This window comes from Dendrobates tinctorius, unplaced genomic scaffold, assembly GCF_039654945.1.
Source record: "Dendrobates tinctorius isolate UK_male_01 unplaced genomic scaffold, ASM3965494v1 ptg000015l, whole genome shotgun sequence".
Lineage (NCBI taxonomy): Eukaryota > Metazoa > Chordata > Amphibia > Anura > Dendrobatidae > Dendrobates > Dendrobates tinctorius.
Genome location: NW_027361683.1, coordinates 33,721,989 through 33,747,760, shown reverse-complemented (window position 1 = coordinate 33,747,760; position 25,772 = coordinate 33,721,989). Strand labels below are relative to the sequence as shown.

Below are 25,772 nucleotides of genomic sequence, written 5' to 3'. Positions count from 1 at the left end.
AAGACCTGGGTGTATGGGTGGACGACAAACTCACATTTAGTGGCCACTGTCAGGCAGCTGCTGCAAAGGCAACTAAAATAATGGGATGCATTAAAAGAGGCATAGATGCTCATGAGGAGAACATAATTTTACCTCTATATAGGTCACTAGTGCGACCACACTTAGAATACAGTGTACAGTTCTGGTCTCCTGTGTATAAGAAAGACACAGCTGAACTGGAGCGGGTGCAGAGAAGAGCGACCAAGGTTATTAGGGAACTAGGGGGTCTGCAATACCAAGACAGTTTATTACACTTGGGGTTATTCAGTTTGGAGAATCGAAGGCTTAGGGGTGATCTTATTACAATGTATAAATATATGCGGGGACAATACAAAGACCTTTCTAATGATCTTTTTACTCTTAGACCTGTGACGGGACAAGGGAGCATCCTCTACGTCTGGAGGAAAGAAGGTTTAAGCATACTCACAGACGCGGATTCTTTACTGTAAGAGCAGTGAGACTATGGAACTCTCTGCCATATGATGTTGTAATGAGTGATTCCCTACTAAAATTTAAGAAGGGACTGGATGCTTTCTTGAAAAGTATAATATTACAGGGTATATACACTAGTCTCCTTAATATTGCGTTGATCCAGGGAGCTAGTCTGATTGCCGTATGTGGAGTCGGGAAGGAATTTTTTTCCCCAATGTGAAGCTTACTGTTTGCCACATGGGTTTTTTTTTGCCTTCCTCTGGATCAACATGTTAGGGCAGGTTAGGATAGGATATGGGTTGAACTGGATGGACTTAAAGTCTCCCTTCAACCTTAATAACTATGTTAATAACTATGTTATCACTGACGCCATCATTCGCAGTGACACGTATCTCCCCTCCATCACTTCACCAGTTACTCTGTCACAAGGGATACTGGGTGGGAGAAAGAATGGACGACAGCCATTTCTCATCTCCACAAGGCTTCTACGGGTCCACGTGGCGTCTCATTCTGATGCTCCATAGACTTATATTGTACAAGCCACTTTTGGGTCACACACAGTACGCAGTGTGATCCGGAGACTGAATTACCATCAGGGGACTCGGAAAAGGATTGGAATGGTGCTAGATTCTCATCCCCTGATGGAGTAACCCTCCGAAATGGGCGTTGGGGTGGGCTGCTGACTGCTGGAACCTTTGCCCACCAGTTCATTAGGTAACTGAAGTTTCTTCTCTTGCTACTCTGCTTCTTGGGCGTCATATACCTGTTTAACCATGGTGAATGGTCACCTGCTATCTGATAATGATCTACAGTATGTATTGAGCTGCCTATTTGATGGATGGAGCTTGAATAAGAGATTTTTTGTGCGGTACATTTTTATTTGCCATACATTGCCATGCACTATATGCACTTTGCGATAATTTAGTAACTCTATGTATGTATTCCTTGTTATTGCATAGGTTCTGATTGTACAGCAATCCCTTGTTATCCACGCGGTGTGCGGTTTCCGCACTTCATTGTCCACTTCCCCCCATTTGTATCTGGATTTGTCTGAATAAAAATGATTTATTTTACTTTGGACTTATAGTCACCTTTTTGGAGCATTGCTCAGTTTGTCCCTTCGCTAGATACTGGAGAAGACAACAATCGATGAGTATATTAACACACTGACACTACACTACACGAATATGTACATAGGTCTAAGGAGAAAAAAATGAACATGTTTCTTTAACGACAACACCAGGCACGGCTTATGGATAGATATGGTGATGGTAGGAAGCAGTCATTTTATTCATCTGCATATGATGTTGCTTAGAAAAGTCTTCTTTTTTTAAGCATTAATATTTGTCCTGATATAACAGTATTTTACATAATAGAGATCAGACAGATTGCTTTGGCTTGTGATAGAGAAGAATGAGCGGAACAAATAGCAAACAGATCTATTTAAACTTCTTAGCATATCTTTTTTAAGCTTGATCTGTATTTTTTATTTTCTAAGTCTTTGTTACGTCTGGGTGTTAGTGTGTTTGCAGCGCTGACATCATGTCGGCAGTGCTGCGGACAGTCAATGAGCTCAGATTTCCTTAGTGGCTCTTGCTGTCCACTCGGGCAGAGCATTGAGCTCAGTTTTTGGCCGCAGTGCTGTCAATGTGATGTCATCTCTGGGGACAATAACAGACACCATGAGCTGCGGTGGAGACCTAGCAGGACTCGGGGAGCATGGGCACATCACAGTTTGTGAGGCAAGAGTTTTACGAAGAGCGGAAAGCCTCTGTAATGATATGTTATCTGTATGCGTGGAGCAAGGAGGCCATCAATATCCCAATTTTATTGCCATTTGAGAATTGGTTTGTCTCATGTGCACCATATTATTTCATCCTCTGCGCAGGTGAAGTGCAGTAAGTACTGGCCAGACACTGCCGAAACCTATGGAGACATCCGTATTACTTTACTTAATACAGAAACCCTGTCGGAGTATACGGTTAGGACACTTGCTATGGAGCGGGTGAGTGACAACACAACTTATGTGCGCCATGTAATTGGAGGCTTTCTTCTGTTTCTAATGAAGTAAATCCTCCTTTTGTAGCGGGGTTATACTGCCAGACATGAAGTAAAGCAGTTTCACTTCCTTTCGTGGCCTGAGCACGGAGTTCCCTTCCATGCTACAGGGCTACTTGCCTTTATTCGCAGAGTGAAGTCTTCTACACCGCCTGATGCTGGACCAGTTGTGGTGCATTGTAGGTCAGTAGTGCCAGCTGCCCCATTGTGGCTTTAGTCTATGTCTGTATGTCCAGTTAACCTATTGTGGATCTTCTGATAGCTCTGGAGCTGGCAGGACAGGATGCTACATTGTCTTGGATGTGATGCTGGACATGGCGGAGTGTGAAGGAGTGGTTGACATTTACAACTGTGTCAAAACACTGTGCTCGCGGCGCATCAACATGGTGCAAACTCAGGTAAAATGGCTGGAATGGGGCCGTAAAGTGAAATGCGTTTCAATGGAGAAAGTCATTGTGATTAACAGTCTAATGCTTCCAGGAGCAGTATGTTTTCATCCATGATGCCATCCTTGAGGCCTGCCTTTGTGGTGACACAGCTATACCGGCATGTGACTTTAGGCAAACGTACAAGGAAATGCTACAGATAGACACACAAAGTAACTCCACACACCTGAGAGATGAATTCCAGGTACTGCTGCTTGTATTATTGATATCTACTGAAATAAATCTGGCATCATGTTTTTACTACCCCATCTGAGAGCAGCATAATGTAGGGACAGAGCCCCTGATTCCAGAGATTTGTCAGTTGCTGAGCTGCTTGTTGCAGTTTTGATAAAATCCCTGTTTTATCTGCTGCGGATTTAACAGTTCTCTGAATGCTGAGCTCTGTATAACCCCGCCCACACCACTGTTTGGCAGTTTTCTGCCTATGCACATTAAACTGCCAGTCAGTGGTGGGGGCGGGGTTATGCAGAGCTTATGAATATGGTGGACTTAGGTTTACTAGTTCTCTAGTCATGTGCTTATACTGATAAAACAGTGATTTTTATCAAAACTAAATTAGTGACACATTGCTGTAATCAGGGTCTCTAGCTCTACATTATGCTCCTCTCAAATTAGGTGGGAAAAACCTGGTGACAGATTCCCTTTAATTTGTTCTCCTTGGTAACTCCTGTGCCATTTCTCCACAGACGTTAAATTCAGTGACAGCTCAACTTGGTGTAGAAGAGTGCAGCGTCGCTTTGTTGCCACACAACCGAGACAAGAACCGAAGTATGGATGTGTTACCCCCTGACCGTTCCCTGCCTTTATTACTCTCTGCACATGGAGAAGATACCAGCAATTACATTAATGCTGCCCTGACTGATGTGAGCTACTGACCGTACACTACAAGTATATACTTTGGGTTGTGGTGTTTTGGTTATTCAGGGGTTCTAGTCTCAATATTATTTTGCTTTTTTTTAAATTTATGGTTGAATTGATGGAAGAGCTTCATAAACTTGCACCAGAAAGGCCACTTTGATGAAATTAGAAATAAAATGAAAAACGTGAAATAGGGTAGTGCTGCTGAAAATAGGAGGTCTAGGAGTTATAAGTCCTTGCTGCCTTTATTATGTTTCGTGAGCATAGGTTGCAATACATATTGTCTTATTAGTGGTTGTTGTATGGTATATGGCGCATTTCTCTGCAGTCAAGATTGATTGAGGCCGAGCACGCCATCGCTATCGGGTCTGTGTAATAGCGACGTTCTCGATCACACAAGCCTATTTCCCATTCTTCTTGGCATTGTGAAGCCATGTATGGTCTCCACACTTTTCAATCACAGCCGTGTTAGCAGATAAGTGAGGAGAGGGTTAGATTATCATCTTCTCCAACAGACGACACAATTTCTCACCAAACATCTTGCTGTCCTAAAATGTGATGTCATGCTATTTCCAGCAGGGGGCAGATTATAGCTTTTTGCCCTTTTCCCCTATAGACTCCTTTTACGTGCCTTTACCTTGTAATAACCATAATAATTTCTAATTGTATTTTGCTGTTTTTCAGAGTTACAAAAGAAGTTCCCATGTTATTGTCACAGTACACCCACTGCAGAACACAATTACTGATTTCTGGAGGCTGGTATATGACTATGGTTGCAGTAGCATTGTTATGCTGAATCAGTTGAACCAGTCTAATTCTGCGTGGGTAAGAAAAATGCAATCTATTACATTTCATCTGTTACAGATCTACCAGTGCTTTGAATGCTGGGCTTTGTACCACAATGCTCACCCCAGTGATTGGTATCTTTCTGTATTCACTGTGCATAGGCAGAAATATGCTCATCACTGGTGGGGGTGGGGTTATACAGTGCTCATGAATATGCAGCACTGAAGATAAAATATGGATTTTTATCAAAGCTACAACAAGCCCATTTTCTTATTCACTTGAAGCTCTAAGAAATCTTGGTACAAGATTTTTTTTTTTTAAATGGGAAATTGAATTATTTAATGAAACAGACATATCAGGAGAGGCACCAGGTTTCATTGTCCGTTGTTCACACCATAATCATTACGTTACCATGTGATGTGAAACTAATCACAATCACTCACTTTTTCTCTTCGTGCCGGCATTGCCCGTCCCAGGGAGCATCAAAGCAAATTTAATATGGCACACGCCATTTTCCTATTGTCACAAGTTGAATATATGATCATTTTTGGAAATGTTGGGCCAGATAGTGTTAACTATAGCTGTCAGTAAGTTTAGATTTTACAGTATGAACCTTGACTTTTTAAATGCGAATTGTATATATAGTTCCTGGTAATCCATATGTAATGAAAAGCTGATATCTGCAGAGTTGTCATCACCAGCCACTGACATACACGTAGCATCACACACATCTGTGAATGAAGAAGAATTTAAGGTTCTTCACTTATGAGATCCTCTGCTTTATATCTTAAAAACTAGCCCTGCTTACAGTACTGGCCAGACAATGGTATATCTAGATATGGACCAATGGAAGTTCAATTCGTGTCTGGTTCTGTGGATGAAGATGTAGTGACCCGTCTCTTCCGAGTACAAAACATCACAAGGGTGAGTTAGCCAACACATCTGCAAATCTTAGTAAAGGGCGGCCTTCTTTGCTGTCAGTACTGAGATTGTAATAATATAGCGTGTATACAGTGACTTGAGAAAGTATTCACCCCTTGTCATTTTTCGTATCTCACAATCTGCAATTTCACTGGGTTTTTACAAGGTTTGTATCAGAACATCAGAACATGTCTACAACTGTGAACATTTAGTTTTTTTTTTATTGTGAAGCAAACATCAAATAGGACAAAATAACTGAAAACTTCAGTATGCACAACAATTCACCCCCCTAAAGTTAGTGCTTTGTAGAGCTTCCTTTTCCAGCAATTACAGGTGCAAGTAACTTTGGATAAGTTTATGAGCTTTCCACATCTTGCCACTTGGATTTTTGCCCATTCTTCAAGGCAAAACTGCTCCAGCTCTTACAAGTTTGATGGTTTCCTCTAGTGAACAACAATCACTAAGTCTGATCGCAGATTCTCAATTGAATTAAGATTTGGCTTTCACTATAGGCCACACCAAATCATTTACACATTTCCTATTAAAACACTTGAGTGTTGCTTCAGCAGTAGAGTTGAGCGACTTTTGGTTTTTTAGGGTCGCGTTTCGTTTCGTGAAACCCGACTTTTCCAAAAGTCGGGTCGAGCAAGATCGTCCGATTATAGGGAAAAGTCGGGGTCGTCCCGAAACACGAAACCCAATGTAAGTCAATGGGGAATAAAAGTCGGCAGTGAGAGGAGGACAGGAAACACACCTACAGTGCCCATTTGAATGCCAAAAGCATCAATTCTTCTTACTTAAGCTTGTCAACCTTAATTAACTTCATAATACAAGTTATGCACTGAAAAATGGGGGTTATTTGGCTAAAGTTGTGGGGGGGAGGGCTGGCTGCAGGTTTTCATGTGCCCTGGGCAAAAGAGCGCCCCTTTAACACATACCACAACTCATCATGCTCCGATACGGCAGAGAAATAGCGGTATAGTACAATGAAAAATACCTCACTTTTTACATCTCATGACGAGGCCCATCTATTTCTCCATACAGAATCATTGGTCCCATATAATGTTTGAAACAGTATATGATGAGCTCCACATAATGCTACAGTATATGTTGGTCCCCATGGATGAAGCTCCACTGTCTTATGGGCCCAAACAATGCTCCAAACCTAATGGGCCCCATTTCTAATGCTCTAGTGTATAATGGGCCCTGTAAATGCTGCTCCAGTGTCTGATGTCCACCTTTGGAATGTTCCAGTGTATGGTGGGCCCCATCTATCATTCTCCAGAGTATAGTGCTCCCCAAAAATTGCTGTCCCAACATTGAAAACAATCAAATAAGTCTCCTCGCCAGGGAATCCCTGTACTTGTCTGGATTCCTCGTCGTCCCCATCTTCCATCTCACTGCACAGTATTTCAACTTTGCAAGTGCTGTGATCCTGAGCAAGCAGGGGGGGCCCACTCGTTGGCGACGGCACTGGCACAGGGCCCCTGATAGTACGGTGGTGTGTCTGATGGCGGGTGGGCCGAACCTGTACTTTCATCTGCAGCTTCCTCTTTGTCACCGTGTAAGATGGAACTGTATATGGGAAGGGTAACCTGAGTTTCATCAGGGTCAGATTCAGGCCGTGTAGCGTGCGAGGGGAATGTAGTGGTCTGGGTCAATGTACCAGCAGATTCATCGAGCAGTGGCTGGGCATCAGTGCACTTGTGTCACCCCCAGGAGTACGGTCGCCACAGTGGCATTACCTTCTTCCTAGGGAGTGTGATGTCATGCTTGGGAGCAACGAACGATCTCTCTAGCAGGTTAACTGATTGGGCGGCGTTATTCCCACGATTCATGACCCTCCAAACAGTGTTCATGAAGGCAAAGTGTTTGTTTTACGTGGGCAGTATGGTTGCAAAGCTGAACCTTAAAGGAATGTCCAGAAGGGCACCACCAGGAGTGGAGCCTACGGTTAAATTCGACTCCACCTGGGAAACCTCAACCATGCCAGCTACAGAACAGATGCACACATTGCAAGCTTAATTCCGTTAACGAACGAGACTCCGTCATGCCCCGCGGTCCGAGTCCGGCTTACTAGAGGGACACGTGAGGCTCTGGCACATGAGATTGGCCAATAACTGGTGTGTCATGCCCTTACATGTCCGTGGCTGCATGTGCGCTACACTGAAAAGGCCAGCGTTTGTCGCTTACAGGTGCAGATAACCCGCTGAACAACGTTAGTGATGGGGATCACTGATTACAATTATTACCCGCGAACAATGATTTCCCAGTAAGTGCAGGTCAACCGCAGTTCCGGAATTAGGCCTAACCGTCATTCCTGAAAAAATGAAAAACTTACGTGTGCAAACCACAGGTGCTGTAGATTGCTTAACAGCTCTCCAGCCGTTCTCACACCCAGTATGGATTACACGTGATTGCACAAAGGTGAGAAAGGGTACCGTATCCCCAGATAACATGTATGGATAGCGTACACATTCAAAATATATGTCTCAGGAGGCAGGCTCAGGCGGTGTTAGGCCCAGTATGGATTGCACGTGATTGCACAAAGGTTAGAAAGGGTACCGTATCCCTGGATAACATGTATGGATAGCGTACACATTCAAAATATATGTCTATACAGCATGAGGCAGGCTCAGACGGTGTTAGGCCCAGTATGGATTGCACGTGATTGCACAAAGGTTAGAAAGGGTACCGTATCCCCAGATAACATGTATGGATAGCGTACACATTCAAAATATATGTCTATACATCAGGAGGCAGGCTCAGACGGTGTTAGGCCCAGTATGGATTGCACGTGATTGCACAAAGGTTAGAAAGGGTACTGTTTCCCAGGATAACATGTATGGATAGCGTACACATTCAAAATATATGTCTATACATCAGGAGGCAGGCTCAGACGGTGTTAGGCCCAGTATGGATTGCACGTGATTGCACAAAGGTTAGAAAGGGTACCGTATCCCCAGATAACATGTATGGATAGCGTACACATTCAAAATATATGTCTATACATCAGGAGGCAGGCTCAGACGGTGTTAGGCCCAGTATGGATTGCACGTGATTGCACAAAGGTTAGAAAGGGTACCGTATCCCCAGATAACATGTATGGATAGCGTACACATTCAAAATATATGTCTATACATCAGGAGGCAGGCTCAGACGGTGTTAGGCCCAGTATGGATTGCACGTGATTGCACAAAGGTTAGAAAGGGTACCGTATCCCCAGATAACATGTATGGATAGCGTACACATTCAAAATATATGTCTATACATCAGGAGGCAGGCTCAGACTGTGTCAGGCACAGTATGGATTTGACGGCCCAGACTACACAGCGGAGGAGCAGGGAGAGGTAAAGATTGCAAATGCTGGGGCCCTGCCCAAGCAAGGGGGGCCCACTCGTGGGCGTCGGTACTGGCACTGGGCCCCTCATAGTACGGCGGTGTGTCTGACGGCGGGTGTGCACCACCACCGTCAGAGACACTTGATTGCACTATGAAGGACCCTGTACCAGTGCCCGCGCCCAAGAGTTGGCCTACCCACCTGTCCAGGGCAACGGCACTCGCACGGTGGCGTGCGCTAGGTGGTGACCCAGGCCATGGGGGGGGGGGGCAGCACAGTTAGGGAGTTTTAGAAAGTGGCATATGTTGATGTTGGACATTCAGCTGATGCAAAAGGTGAAATAGGTCAAGTCCCAGGAAGAGGTGGACCAAAGCAAGCCATTTTTCTGTCACCCTATGTGTCATCAGGGGAAGGTGGGACAAAATCCTTGGAAACCCATGCGTGGTTCATTTTAATGAAGGTTAGATCATCCACATTTTGGGTTGACAGACGGGTCCTTTTTTCTGTCAGGATTGATCCAGCTGCACTGAAGACTCTTTCCGATAGCACACTTGCAGCTGGGCAAGCGCGCTCATGTAAGGCATATTGTGCCAATTCAGGCCAGGTGTCCAGTTTAGCGGCCCAATAGTCAAAGGGGAATGACCTGTGTGGGAGAACATCGATATGGGAGGAAAAGTAGTTTGTAACCATAGTTGACAACTGCTGTCTCCTGTCACTTTCCATCGATGCAGTATTACCAGTTGTGTGAGCGGTACTTGAAAAATCAGTCCACAACATTGTCATGAAACCCCTGTCTCCAATGCCACTTCTGCTGTGTGCACCACGAACACCTCTGCCAAGCTGCCCCCAGCCCGTACGGCTCGTGTGAGAACCATCACCGCTGCTGTGTGCTGGGAATGCCTCAAGCAACTGATTTACCAGAGTTGCTTGTTTATTAGCCAATATTAGGTCAAGGTTCTCCTGTGGCATGATGTTTTGTAATTTGCCTTTATAGCGTGGATCCATGATGCTGGCCAACCAGTAGTCGTCATCGTTCATCATTTTGGCAATGCGTGGGTCCCTTTTTAGGATCTGCAAGGCATAATCTGACATGTGGGCCAATGTTCCCGGTGTCAATGATACACTGCGAGTGCTGGTTGGAGGAGCACTTTCTGGCAAATCCACATCCCTCCAGTCACACACAAACCCTGTACCAGACCTTGCCACGTCAACATTTTCACTTGCCCCACGAGATGCATCCTCCTCCCCTAAGTAATCATCCCCATCATCCTCCTCCTCCTCCTCTTCTTCCTCCACCTCGTCCAGGAGAGGTCCCTGAGCAGACAATGGCTGAATGTCATCAAGGATTCCCTCCTCCTCTTCCTCCTCATCAACATTGGCTGCAGACGCCTGCTCCTTAAGGTGCGTCAAAGTTTGCATGAGCAGACGCATAAGTGGGATGCTCATGCTTAGGATGGTGTCGTCTGCGCTTACCAGCCATGTGCATTCCTCAAAACACTGAAGGACTTTACAGAGGTCTTTCAGCTTCGACCACTGCACACCTGTCAACTCCATGTCTGCTCTCAAAGTGCTTGGCCGTGTATCCTCCCACAAATGCATTATGGCCTGCCTCTGCTCGCACAGCCGCTCCACCATGTGCAGGGTGGAGTTCCACCTTGTTGCAATGTCGATAATGAGGCGGTGGTTGGGAAGGTGGAGCAATCGCTGCAGCTTCTGCATACGAACGGAGTGTACAGGCGACCGGCGGATGTGCGCGCACAGTCTTCGCATCTTCTGGAGCAGGGCTGTTAACTCCGGATAATTTTTGAGGAAGCACTGCACCACCAGGTTCAAGGTGTGAGCCAAGCAAGGTATATGGCTGAGTTTTGAAAGGGCTATAGCTGCCACAAAATTACGGCCGTTATCACTAACTATCTTGCCTGCCTCAAGATGTACACTGCCCAGCCATGACTCAGTTTGTCGCTTCAAGTACTCGGCCAGCACCTCGGCGGTGTGTCTGTCGCCCAAACACATCATCTGCAACACAGCCTGCTGACGCTTTCCACTAGCTGCTCGATAGGGGGACACATCGTGTGCAACAGTGGCAGCTGCAGATGGGGTGCTCGTACGACTGCGCTCTGTGGACGAGCTTTCGCTTCTGGAGGAGGAGGAGGAGGAGGGTCGAATGCCTACAGCCAACTGTTTCCTATACCATGGGCTAGGCAGCACTGTCCCACCACCGCTGTCCCCTGTGGACCCTGCATCCACCACATTAACCCAGTGCGCAGTGATGGACACGTAACGGCCCTGGCCATGCCGACTGGACCATGCATCAGTTGTGAGGTGCACCTTTCCGATCACTGACTGCTTGAGTGCATGGACAATGCGGTCTTTCACATGATGGTGGAGGGTTGGGATGGCTTTGCGAGAGAAGAAGTGGCGACTGGGTAGGTCATAGCGTGGTACTGCATAGGCCATGAGTTCGCGGAAAGCTGTGCTTTCCACCAACCGAAAGGGCATCATCTCAAACGAGATTAGTTTGGCAATGTGGGCGTTCAAACCCAGTGTACGCGGATGAGAGACTGAGTACTTTCTTGACCTACTCATAGTGTCTGGGAGGGTGAGCTGGACTTGAGAGCTGCATATGGTGGAAGTAGCGGTGGACAGGGCGGACTGACAGAGGGTTGATGATGGTGATGGAGTTGGTGTTCTTTCTGATGGCCTAGAATCAGTCTTTCGTTGATATAACAGTGGGATTCCCTGACTGCTGTGGCCTTGCAACGACACCTCAACATTTGCTGCTGTGCTAACCGATGGGCTTACAGTGGGGGAAACAATGTAGCGTTGCTGACTACCTTCGTTGTGATCAGTTGCACATGTGGCACTTGAGGTTTGGTGTTGTGTCCACGCTTGCAAGTGCATGCTGGTTAAATGTCTAAGCATGCAACTGGTATTCAAATTTTTCAGATTTTTCCCTCGGCTAAAGGTCTTTGCGCACTTCTTACAGATAACCTTGGCCTGATCATGAGGATTTTGGTCAAAAAAGTGCCACACTGCACTCTTCCTACTTTGGCAGACATTTTGCGGCCTAGCACGCTGTGATCTTTTGACCCTCTGGACAAGCTGTCCAGCAACTCTTTTGATGTTTGGAACCTGTCTTTGGAGTGCTCCGGGCCTGCCAGATAACAGCTGTTGCGATGTCGATGTCTGCTGTGGATGCTCCTCATCTGAGCTATTGGAAGCAGCACCCTCTTCCCCCAATGGATGCCAATCTGGGTCAACAACTGGGTCATCCATCACCTCCTCTTCTATGTCATGTGCACCTTCCTCTGTGTCACCGTGTATGGTGGTATAGTGTGCGGGAAGGGGCACCTGAGTCTCATCAGGGTCAGAATCTGGCTCTGTACACTGCGTGGACAATGTAGTGCTCTGAGTGAATGTACCAGCAGAATCATCCATCAGCGGCTGTGCATCAGTGCACTCCATGTCAGATTCATCTTGGCCTGGGTAATTCACCATTTGACTTGATAATCCAGGCATGGTATGTGAAAACAGCTCCATGGAGTAATCAGTAGTATGGCCTGCGTCATCCTTCAATCTTGGTTGGGGTGAAGGACACAAGGAAAGGTGTGGTTCATGAACATGAGCCTCCAATGACGACTCAGTGCTTTTACTTTTTACAACTGAAGAAGAGGAGGCGACAGAGCTGGAGGCTGAGTCAGCAATGTAAGACAAAACTTTTTCCTGATGCTCTGGCTTTAAAAGCGGTTTGCCAACTCCTAGAAAACTAAGCGTTCGAGGCCTTATGTAGCCAGACGATGACGCAGGCTCAACACCTTCTGCATTCGGTCCTATTTTGCTCTTGCCACTACCATCAGATCCACCACCAACACCATCATTACCAGCTGCCAACCCCCGCCCAATTCCACGGCCTCTTCCACCAGCCTTCCTCATTTTTGGTAGAAATGTAGACAAAATCCAACAAACTATATAGTAATGTAAAACAAGGTACAAGGTGTCTATAGGACAGGGGAGATTTTGAATTTCTGCAGACACTTGTGGACACTGGACACTTTTGGATTGTGTGAGGCCCACTGATATCTAAGCGCTATGTGACAGGCTCGATGGCACAGCTGTGACCAAAGTGACTAGAGGATAAGGGAGATTTTGAATTTCTGCACACACTTGTGGACACTGGACACTTTTGGATTGTGTGAGGCCCATTGAATATCTGAGCGCTATGTGACAGGCTCGATGGCACAGCTGTGACCAAAGTGACTAGAGGATAAGGGAGATTTTGAATTTCTGCACACACTTGTGGACACTGGACACTTTTAGATTGTGTGAGGCCCAATGAATATCTGAGCGCTATGTGACAGGCTCGATGGCACAGCTGTGACCAAAGTGACTAGAGGATAAGGGAGATTTTGAATTTCTGCACACACTTGTGGACACTGGACACTTTTGGATTGTGTGAGGCCCAATGAATATCTGAGCGCTATGTGACAGGCTCGATGGCACAGCTGTGACCAAAGTGACTAGAGGATAAGGGAGATTTTGAATTTCTGCACACACTTGTGGACACTGGACACTTTTGGATTGTGTGAGGCCCAATGAATATCTGAGCGCTATGTGACAGGCTCGATGGCACAGCTGTAACCAAAGTGACTAGAGGATAAGGGAGATTTTGAATTTCTGCACACACTGGTGGACACTGGACACTTTTGGATTGTGTGAGGCCCACTGATATCTGAGCGCTATGTCACAGGCTCGATGGCACAGCTGTGACAAAAGTGACGAGAGGATAAGGGAGATTTTGAATTTCTGCACACACTTGTGGACACTGGACACTTTTGGATTGTGTGAGACCCAATGAATATCTGAGCGCTATGTGACAGGCTCGATGGCACAGCTGTGACCAAAGTGACTAGAGGATAAGGGAGATTTTGAATTTCTGCACACACTTGTGGACACTGGACACTTTTGGATTGTGTGAGGCCCAATGAATATCTGAGCGCTATGTGACAGGCTCGATGGCACAGCTGTGACCAAAGTGACTAGAGGATAAGGGAGATTTTGAATTTCTGCACACACTTGTGGACACTGGACACTTTTGGATTGTGTGAGGCCCAATGAATATCTGAGCGATGTGTGACAGGCTCGATGGCACAGCTGTGACCAAAGTGACTAGAGGATAAGGGAGATTTTGAATTTCTGCAGACACTTGTGGACACTGGACACTTTTGGATTGTGTGAGGGCCACTGATATCTGAGCGCTATGTCACAGGCTCGATGGCACAGCTGTGACAAAAGTGACTAGAGGATAAGGGAGATTTTGAATTTCTGCAGACACTTGTGGACACTGGACACTTTTGGATTGTGTGAGGCCCACTGATATCTGAGCGCTATGTCACAGGCTCTATGGCACAGCTGTGACAAAAGTGACTAGAGGATAAGGGAGATTGGATTGCTTTTAAAAAAGCAGTTTGCAGAGCAGTGGGTAAACAGCAATGCCAGCCTGTCAGGAAGCCTTAAAAGGCAGCCCAACAACCAACACCACTGATACACCACAATATAGCCTCCCCTTGCACTGCACACACAGTGACTGGTGTGTTGTGCAGGCCAAGTCGCTAGCAGCAGAAGCAGTTTTTTTTTCTTCTCAGCAGGACAAAAAAAAAAATTGGGATTGCTTTTAAAAAAGCAGTTTGCGGAGCAGTGGGTAAACAGCAATGCAGGAATGTCAGGAAGCCTTAGAAGGCAGCCCAACAACCAACACCACTGATACACCACTATATAGCCTCCCCTTGCACTGCACACACAGTGACTGGTGTGTTGTGCAGGCCAAATCGCTAGCAGCAGAAGCAGTTTTTTTGTCTTCTTCCCTGCCTAACGCTCTCCCTACAGAATCAGCAGCAACCTCTCCCTATACTGAGATCGGCAGAAGTAAGATGGCGGTCGGCGTGCACGCCCTTTTATACCCCCTGTGACGCCCACCAAAGCAAGCCAATCACTTGCATGCCCTTCTGAAAGATGGTGGTGACCCCTGCCTGTCATCACGTTGCCCACAGTGTCCGTGGATCCTGATTGGCTGAAAAAGAGCACAAAACAAACTTTTGAAACGCGACTTTGGCGCATAAGTCGCCGACCTCGTGGCCGACCTCATCCTAGGGTCGGGTTTCGTTTCATGAAACCCGACTTTGCCAAAAGTCGGCGACTTTAGAAATTTTTCGACCCGTTTCGCTCAACTCTATTCAGCAGTATGCTTTAGGTCATTGTCTTGTTGGAAGGTGAACCTCTGTTCCAGTGTCAAATCACTGACAGACTGAAACAAGTTTTTCTCAAGAATATCCCTGTTTTTTGCACCATCCATCTTCCCCTCAACTGGGACCATTTTCTGTATCCCTGCTGCTGAAAAATATCCCCTCAGCATGATCCTGCCACCACGTTTCACTGTGAGGATGGTGTTCATAAGGTGATGAGCTGTGTTGGTTTGGCACCTGACATAGCATTTACTTTGGTGGGCAAAAAATAAAATTTTGGTCTCATCTGACCACAGCACCTTTCTCCATACATTTGGGGAGTCTCCCACAGGTCTTTTGGCAAGCTCAAAATTAGCCTTACAGTTTTTGTGTGTAAGTAAAGGATTTTTTCTTCCCATTCTTTCATAAAGGTCACCTCTATGGAGTGTATGGCTTATTGTGATCATATGGACAGATACTCCAGTCTCTGCTTGAGAACTCTGCAGTTCGTTAAGGTTTATCTTTGTTCTCTGTGCTGCCTCTCTGATTAATGGCCTCCTTGCCCGGGCTTAGATTTTTGCTGGGCGACCCTTTCTTGGCAGGTTTGTTGTGGTACCATGTTCTTCCCATTTGATAATACTAGATTTGATGGTGCTCCGATGCTTTTTTCTAACCCAACCTTGTCTTGTACAACTCAACAGCTTTGTCTCTGACTTGTTTGGAGATCTCCTTGGTCTTCATGGCATTGCTTGGTTAGCGGTGCCTCTTGCTTATTGGTGTTGCAGGCTCTGTGGCCTTTCAGTAATGGTGTACATTTTGACAGACCATGTGACCCTTAGATTACACCCAGGTGAACTTCCTCTCACTAAGCATGTGACTTATGAAGGTAATTGCTTGCATCAGAAATTTTTAAGAGCTTCATCGCAAAAGGGATGAATACATATGCACGGGCCAATTTTTAGCTATTTGATCCCATAAAATTAATTTATGCCTATATTCTTCTCACTTCACCAACTTAGACTATTTAGTGGCAACACATCGCACACAAATCGGATTACAAAAATATTTAAACACAAGCTGTAATGTGACAAATTAGGTAAAATACCAAATGGGTGAATACTTTTACAAGCTACTCTGTATACACATATACAGTATACTGTTTATTAAAGCATGCCGTGTATGATAACTATGTACAGAGATTAATTTCTCTAAATTGCAGTGTTCACAAAGCTAAATTTGTTTATGCATGTAGCCCAGTTGATTGAAAAGTTAGCAATAATGATCCTTTTAAATTTACCGTATAAACTCGAGTATAAGCCAACCCGAGTATAAGCCGACCCCCCAAATTTTGCCACAAAAAACTGGGAAAACTTATTGACTCGAGTATAAGCCTAGGGTGGAAAATGTAGCAGCTACTGGTAAATTTAAAAAATAAAAATAGATACCAATAAAAGTAAAATTAATTGAGACATCAGTAGGTTAAATATTTTTGAATATCCATATTGAATCAGGAGCCCCACATAATGCTCCATACAGTTCATGATAGCCCCATAAGATGCTCCATAGAATAATATGCTCCATATGCTGCTCCATAAAAGTTATGGCCCCATAAGATGTTCCATAGATTATGTCCCATATGCTGCCCCATAAAATGTTCCATAGAATAGGCCCCATAAGATGCTCCATAGAATAGGCCCCATAAGCTGCCCCCATAAGATGCTCCATAGATTATGCCCCCATATGCTGCCCCTATAAGATGCTCCATAGATTATGCCCCAATATGCTGCCCCCATAACATGCTCCATAGATTATGCCCCTATATGCTGCCCCTATTAGATGCTCCATAGATTATGCCCCTATACGCTGCCCCTATAAGATGCTCCATAGATTATTCCCCCATATTCTGCCCCCATAAGATGCTCCATAGATTATTGCCCCATATGCTGCCCCCATAAGATGCTCCATAGATTATACCCCTATATGCTGCCCCCATAAGATGCTCCATAGATTATACCCCTATATGCTGCCCCCATAAGATGCTCCATAGATTATGCCCCCATGTGCTGCCGCTGCTGCATTTAAGGATAAAAAAAAGACATACTCACCTATCCGTCGCTAGGGCCAGGTGCTGGTGTTACTGCTGGCACCTGAGATATTCATCTGTTCCCCGGTCCATCGCTGCTTGCTGCTGTCTGGCACGTCATCTGTCAGTGATGTTCAGACTGCAGGGAGCACGGTGTGCACTAACCACATCACCGTGCCCTCTGCTGTCTGAACGTCACTGACAGATGACGTGCCAAACAGCAGCAAGCAGCGATGGACCCAGAACATGTGAATATCGCTATACTTACCCGTCCTGGCACGGTCTCTGCAGCCCCCAACTTCTCCGCGATCTCCCTTCCTGCCTTCAGCGGTCACGTGGTACTGCTCATTACACTCATGAATATGCACATATTCATGAGTGTAATGAGCGGTACCATGTGACCAATGAAGGAAGGAAGGGAGATCATGGAGAAGCTGGGGGGTGCAGAGACCATGCCAGGATGGGTAAGTATGGACCTGACACCCTCGCCACCCTCCCCCTCCGACGCCCTGGTGTATATGACTTGAATATAAGCCGAGAGGGGGACTTTCAGCCCAAGAAAATGGGCTGAAAATCTCAGCTTATATTCGAGTATTTATGGTATGTACTTTTTTGTCTGCCGGAATTCACATTGCTGGATCAATTAGGTTCTGCTCACACTTGTGTTTTGGCTCTCATTTACACCAGAGCAATTTGAGCTTTGCAGGATTTATCAGTCTAATGGTTTTGTTCCGAGTCTACAGGTTGGCGCTCTGACCAATCAAAGTCACATGATGGGTCAATAAGCTGTCATCATCATGAGGAGGCAGCTAAATTATGAAACTATATGATGGCTGGAGATTGGCAAATTAATGACTATACATCATCAGACCAAAAATTCATGAGGATGCCAGTGTGAAAAATCAGTTTGTCCTTATATTATTTGTCTGGTATTATGATTGTTTTGTTCTAAAGATGAGCAGATCTCTTGAAATTCAAGTTCACCAGATCCATTTAATCTCTTCCAAAAATTTGATTTGTGTCGAATTGATTTGTGATGAATCACAGAGTCCTTCAATTTCCCTCAAAAGACATGTATACTGCTCAGAAGTCTCCTAGGACTGTATCCAACTAACTTAAGCTCTTTAACACAAACACTGCCTCATGAAGGTGAAACAGATGGTAACTTTGTTTTCTCTGCTGTGCTGTCACACACTATCTGTAAGGTTTATTCAGTGTTTAATGGCTTTCTTACCATATTTCTATTGCTAAACTGTGATGTCATGTTTACCAGATTCATCTTAAAATGGTTGCTGCATTCTCTGCTTCTGCTTTTATACAGGCTTTATTCGAATTTGCTAGATTCAGCAATTTTTAGTGTACGTTGAGCCAGAATTCTGTCACATCTATTTTAGTAAATCTCCTTCATTATGTTTTGTCGTAAAACATTGCTACAAATGTATCTTTTAAAAAGTATTGGCATTATGTAGGATTGATAGATCTCACATGCATAAATCTGAAGCTCAGGAAATTCCTTTGGTTCCCCATAATTCTTTCCCACGTGCAGTGTGGCTGTGTACTGGAATATCAGTCAATTTGCTTAATATTATTAAGGAATATCAGGAACATGTATCATTAATTGCACCAATTGAAGGTGGACACATCTCCTAAGCTTATAAGGCCTCATGCAGATATCTGTTATTTTCTTTTATGTAAAAAAATTGACCGATTTTCAGCAGTCTGTTAGATAAGTATTTTATCAACTTTTCTTTAATGCAAAAAAAAAAACAATTGGGGCCTCTTCACCTACAGTCAGCCACCAGTGTTCTGTCCAAGTTTCAAGTTTTTCATGGATCCATAAACATGAATTTGAGAGTTTGATTCATCACTTGCATTAAAGCCGGTCTCCGTTTTTTTTTTTTTGCAGACACCAGACTGCAAAAAAGCACAATTATGTATGGAACACCACTGATTATAATGGGATGTTCTAACCATGAAAAGCATGGATAGAACATGTATGTGAAAAAAATTACATCTGAATGAGCCTTAACACTCAAAGATAGCATGAAACTGCTATATATATATATATATATATATATATATATATATATATATATATCACATTTTTAAACCATAGACAGCACCTTGAGGAAGGGAAGGATCCCCAAAATGTCCACAGGTGCAGACCCTCTGAATATCTGAACAACATCTTTGCCTATGCTCCTGTTCATTGGAGTGAAGAGGATCGTTTACACTGAACTCATCAAACTGAGACCAGTGCAGTGAATATAGTGATTGGAAATTGTTTATTAAATTATAATGTTCAAAACAAGTATTCCATATGCTGAAAATGAAAATTGAACTTTTATAAATGAATTCTTGAAGAAATGTCGTGTGTTGCTGTTTTTCTATTTGCATAAGAGAGGCAGATGCAAAAATGGTAAGACCAATCTGTGAACAATTATGTCTAAAAACTTTGGAACAATTTCAGAAAACCATTCCTCAACATAAAATTGTATAGACTTTGAATATCCCACCAGCTAAAGCAAATGATATAAAAAGAGTCAGAAAATCTGGAGAAATACATGCGCACAAGGTATACCGTGGGTACGGAAAGTATTCTGACCCCTTTAAATTTTTCATTTTTTGTTTCATTGCAGCCATTTGGTAAATTCAAAAAAGTTCATTTTTTTCTCATTAGTGTACACTCTGCACCCCATCTCGACTGAAAAAAACAGAAATGTAGAAATGTTTGCAAATGTAATAAAAGGGAAAAAATGAAATATCACATGGTCGTAAGTATTCAGACCCTTTACTCAGTATTGAGTAGAAGCACCCTTTTGAGCTAGTACAGCCATGAGTCTTCTTGGGAATGATGCAAGAAGTATTTCACACCTGGATTTGGGGATCCTCTGCCATTCTTCCTTGCAGATCCTCTCCAGTTCTGTCAGATTGGATGGTGAATTTTTTTGAATTTACCAAGTGGCTGCAATGATACAAAGAGTGAAAAATTGAAAGGGGTCTCAATACATTCCGTACCCACTGTAAATCTGACAATCAATGATCTTGTGATCTACTGGACCTCATTAAAAACAGGCATGCTTTGGTCATGCAAATCACTGAATGGGTTTAGGAATACTTCTAGTAATCATTTCTTGTGTTGATACAATTCTCTGTGCAGTCCACAAATGCAAATTAAAGCTCTATTATGCAAAGATGAAGCCAGTTATCAACACGATCCAAAAATGCTGATGTCCTCTTTCGGTCAAAGCTGATTTGAAATGGACTAAAGCAAAATGCAAAACTGTTCTGTGGTCAAATGAATCAAATTTGAAATTTCTAATGGAAACCACATGGACACCATATCTTGCGGACTCCATGTCCTTTGGACTCAAGAGAAGAGGAACCATCCAGCTTCTTATGAGCACATATTTCAAAGGCTTGTTGATGCTCTGGGGTTGCTAATGCTAATCCCGAAGATGAGGAGAAAGAAGCGCATAAGGTCTTATCCAATGTTAAAGGACGATAAGTTGCAGGGACTTGCTCATCTGGTAAAGTTGGGTATCACACAACAAGGAGCAATCTTAAATTTGTTAGCTGCTTCAGTCCCACAGATTAAAAACCATTGAAAGGCCAATATGGAAAAATAGGTGGGTCCATTATACAAAGAAGACTTGATGCCATATTATTATCAGTCTATTTTGATGTCTTCAGACTTCTTCATCAGGATATAACCACATTTTTTGTATGTGGTTACAGGGGGATACAAAAGTTTTGGCACCCCTCGTCAAAATTACTGTTCTTGTGAACAGTTAAGCAAGTTTAAAATGAAATGATCTCTAAAAGGCCTAAAGTTACAGATGGCACATTTCCTATGTATTTTAGGCAAAAAAAATATAGATATTTTCATCTTTTACATTTTAAAAATTACAAAAAGGAAAATGGCCTATGCAAAAGTTTGGTAACCCTGCATGGTTAGTACCAAGTAGCACCCCCTTTTGAAAGTATCACAGCTTGTAAATGCTTTTTGAACCTAGAAAAGAGTCTTTAAATTCTTGTTTGAGAGATTTTCATTCATTCTGCCTTGGAAAATTCTTTCAGTTCTATGAGATTCCTGAGTCTTCTTGCATGCACTGCTATTTTGAGGTGTAGCCACAGATTTTCAATGATGTTTAGATCAGGGTACTGTGAGGGCCATTGTAAAACATTCAGCTTGCAAATTTTGAGGTAGTCTATTGTGGATTTTGTAGCAATGGACTCACAATAGCAAGCACAATAGATACTAAATACAGCAAAAATTGGCATGATTAAAGATAACTTTTATTCATTAATTTAAAACCTAAAGTCCAAAAAGTGCCATGCCAAGACAGAGAAAACGACAAACAAGTCACATAGAGGGCATGGTGGTTATAAGGAGCTTTTGAGTAGATGATTTACCGCTTTACAGCTGTGACTAAATCCCAATTTTTGCTATTACCTAGTATCTATTGTGGATTTTGACGTCTTTAGAATTATTATCCATTTGTAGAAGCCATCGTCTTTTCAACTTCAGCTTTTTTACAGATGATGTTATATTTGCATCAAGAATTGAACTCATTCTTGAAATGTTCCCCGTGCCATTGGCTGCAACACAACACCAAGCATGATTGATCCACCTCCATGCTTAATGTTTGGCGAGAAGGGATGGGTGGACATGTGAATGTTCAGGTCCGTCGGGTTCGGTCAAACATTATATAAAAGTTCAGTTCGAGTACCAGATCGATATCTGAACTTGATCCGAAACCCGGACCCCATTCAAGTGAACGGGGGCCCGAACATCAGGCAGTTCCCACGCTGTCACGCTGTATGACAGCGTGGGAAATGCTGGCTCTCATCGGAGGTAACCTTACTAAAGTCACCATCAGTCACAGCTGCAGGGTATTGCGGTTCCCATGCTTTCACACAGAGGACAGCATGTCATCCAGTAGCTGTGACTGGCAGTGAAAAAGTTATTGCTGGTCAGGCATCAGCCGATACTACCCTTGATAGCAGTGAGAACAGGCGACACTGATGAGATTATTCACCAGTCGGGGTCCTGTGCATAGTAAGAAAGATGTTAGTTAGATACAGTATATACGTAATTAGTGCAGTTTATGTGTAGCTTACTGTACATTTATTTATCTAATAAGGAAATAAAAGAAAAAAATGGCTTGGTCCCCCTTATTTTTAATAACCAGCTGAGGGAAAGGAGACAGCTGAAGACTGATGTTGTTATTCTGGGAAGGGGGCAATAAACTTGAAGCTTCCCAGGCTATTAAAGTCAGCTCGCAGCTGTTTACTTAGCCTTTACTGGTTTTTAAAAAAATCACATGGCTTCCCCTCTATTTTTAATAACCAGCAAAGGCTAACCAGATAGCTGTGGGCTGATAATAATAGGTTGGGAAGGGGCCATGACTATTAGCCCCCTCCAAGACAAATAACACCAGCCCTCAGCCACCGCAGAAATGGTGCATTCATTATATGTGCTAATTCTAACTCTTAGTCTCGGCTACTCCCTCTTGCCCTGGTGCATTGGTAGATGGGGTAATGGTTTGGGGGTTGATGTCAGCTATGTATATGTAATGTCCGTTAACATCAAACCCAAGGGTTAGTAATGGAGAGGCATCCTCCAGAAACCCCCATTACTAACCCCATAATCAAAAGTAATAAATACACACAGAGGAAAGTCCTTTAATTGTACAAAACACTCACCGACCCTCTTTTACCTATTTATTACCTTTAAGAAATCAAATTAGGGATTTAGCACAATTCCATCCAAAGTCCCACGATTATCCCCAAATCTGCTACATCCAGATGGTGTGTTAAGCGGTGACAGGAGTAAAGCGACTGCTCAACATGTCAGCCAGACACACTGACAGTAGAGTGTGAATCCAGCTGCCACAAAGAGTGCTAACATCAGTAAGATTGTCACAGTTCATAGCCAATGAACATCAATGCTCACAGCATCAGAAATTTTGAGGATCATCTTAGGACAAGCGATGGATTTACAGTGGACCCCTTTTTTAATTATTTGATTTATTTAAAGGTAATAAATGAATAAAAGAGAGTTGGGGAGTGCTTTGTACAATAAAAGACTTTAGGTTGTGTGTAATTTTTGCTCTAATAATGAGGTGTCTTATAGATCCCTCTCCATTACTAACTATTGGGTTTGATGTCAGCTGACATAACAAAGTTGACATCAACCCCAAAATATTACCCCACTTGCCAATGTACCAGGACAAACTGGAAGAGCCAGAAAAAGTGCCAAAATTGTTGCATCTAATGGATGCACCATTTCTGGGGCGGCTGCGCGCTGATATTTGTACTCTTGGGAGGGCCAAATATGCATGGACCTTGACAGCCTTAGAATGCCAGCTTTCTGCTTTACCTTGGCTGGTTTTCAAAATAGGTAGAACCACACATTGTTTTTTTCATTTATTTATTTATTTATTACTGTTAAATAAATGAAAACACTAATAGATAATTAAATGAAAAAAACAATGTGCAGTTCCCCTATTTTTAATATCCAACCAAGGGAAAGCAGATAGCTTTGAGCTGATCTTATTATGCTGGGTAGGCCATGGATCTTGGCCCCTTCCCAGCCTAATAAGAACATCCCGCAATCACCACAAAAAATGGAGCATTCATTTGATGCAAGTGGCGCTTAGCCTAAGCTCTTCACACTTGTCAACGCAAAAGTAATATTATAATATATATTATTATTTTTATAATATTTTATGGTTGATGTCAGCTGTGTAGTGTCCGCTGACATCAAGCCCAGAGGTTAGTAAAAGAGGGTGTGTATCAGACACCCCCATTACTAACCCAGTAACTAGAAAAAATTACAGGAAAAAAATCTTTATTTTAAAAAACTCCCCTACAATTTCCCTCTTTTCCACATTTATTTAAAAAAAAATAAAATACACACAAGTCCGCCATAGTTCAATTGTAGGTCCTACAATGATCCTAGTTTTCTTAATCCAGTGTAAGGATTGCTGTTGAGAGAAGCTCCATTTACTGGATCAGCAGCTACTGCTGGGTCTCGCACTGTGCACCGCAAATACTTGGCTGCTGTGAACTGAGGTGACATCACTAAGTGCCAAGTGCTGGACTGGCGATCACTCATTAGTCCGGCACCTACACTGCACTCGTGAGAACCGGCAACTGTGAACGGAGATAACCTTACCGAGGTCACGTCAGTTTACAGCGGCTGGTTTTCACAAAGGCTGCACAAGTACCATACTGATGAGCAACTATGAGTCCGGCACTCCGGAACTCATTAGTCCGACACTCGCACTGCCTTCTTGAGAATAGATATCTGTGAACTGAGGTTACTTACTAATGTCACCTCAGTTCACAGCAGCTGGGTGTGGCAGTGGCTGCTGCTCCAGTTTTTGGAGCTACGTTTTCCCATCTCCCATGACGGCACACATGAGAGAGGGGATCCGCCCAGCCAGGACAGGAACCCTACTGAAGATAAAAGGGGCAGTACCTCTCCCTCGCTTCAGTTGGGTTTCCTGTCCTGACAGGGACCCGTGTGCTGAAGACGGCATGTCAAGATGTCTGTACCTGCCCACCCCCATGCCAGCGTGGAAGATCAGGCAGAGCCTGTGCACTGGGCGTCAGGGGTGGAAGCACTGTCCGCGGGACCCCGGGGGCTCAGCGTCTGAGCGGGCGTCAGCGCAGCACGGTCAGGGGTCCAGGGGCTCTTCCGTGGCTGCCGCGCCGCCCTCCTCCCTCTGCCGATGTCCAAGAGCTCCAGGAGGGGCGGCCGCTCCCGAGTCGTGCCCCTCTGACGTCACGCACAAGGCACGCTGGGAATGGGAGTGCCCGTGTGACGTAGGGGGCGGCGCCAGAATCCAAGATGGCGGCGCCCATGGGAAAAACGCTGGCTGGCAAAAGATCATCCCGGCGGCGTGGCAGGAGGGGTGAGGAGCTGTGAATGGACACCGGAGGAGGCTAGAGAGTGCAGTGGATCCCTCTCGGAAAGAGGGATGACCACAGAAAATGCACTCATGCTCAAAAACTTCACAAGGGAAGTGGGGCAAAAGAGCAGCGACAGCAGCAGCAAGAGCTCTCTCCAGGTGCAGTGCCGAGCCGCCAGCATACCAGAAGTAGCCGCTCAAGTGGTGGGAGCGGCAGTTGTAAACAAGACCGGTATGACTCTGAGATGTCCAGAAAAAACGTCACAAGTGCATCTGAGGAGCCTCCGGGATCAGTACCCTTGATTGACAGCAGGGGTGAGTGATCTACGTGAATGTCGCCCTTATGGTAACGGGGTTCCATTTTTTCTGTTTGATCACTAGGGGTTGCTAGTGGCAAAAACAAAGAATAGAGCATGCACCCTATGCAGAGACCCGCTGGCAGATCAGTGGCAGAAATATCTCTGCACTGACTGTATAAACAAAGCCAAAATGGGATGAAATCCCTGATTTGGTGACTAGCCTTAGGGCTATAATACAAGAGGAAGGCAGCCCTTAAAAGGACGAGTAAAAGAAGCCGTAAAAGGGATTCAGAGGCCTTGCTAGTGCTAAAAGGTTGTGAAAATTCCCTGTCCCCCTCCACCTCCTCTTCCTCTTCTCAGTCCTCAGAAG

At 44.4% G+C, this 25,772-nt stretch overlaps 1 protein-coding gene across 6 annotated transcripts in view; it reads left to right on the top strand.

Moving 5' to 3' along the window:
- LOC141076086 (receptor-type tyrosine-protein phosphatase U-like) overlaps window positions 1–25,772 on the top strand; it is a 240,061-nt gene that overhangs the window by 187,785 nt on the left and 26,504 nt on the right. For all 6 annotated transcript variants that reach the window (XM_073563349.1, XM_073563387.1, XM_073563370.1 and 3 more), the window contains 7 exons: window positions 2,360–2,476; window positions 2,558–2,712; window positions 2,792–2,927; window positions 3,010–3,159; window positions 3,662–3,838; window positions 4,518–4,658; window positions 5,418–5,543. In XM_073563349.1, coding sequence (XP_073419450.1) covers window positions 2,360–2,476; window positions 2,558–2,712; window positions 2,792–2,927; window positions 3,010–3,159; window positions 3,662–3,838; window positions 4,518–4,658; window positions 5,418–5,543 — 1,002 coding nt within the window. The remainder of the gene's footprint in view (window positions 1–2,359; window positions 2,477–2,557; window positions 2,713–2,791; window positions 2,928–3,009; window positions 3,160–3,661; window positions 3,839–4,517; window positions 4,659–5,417; window positions 5,544–25,772) is intronic.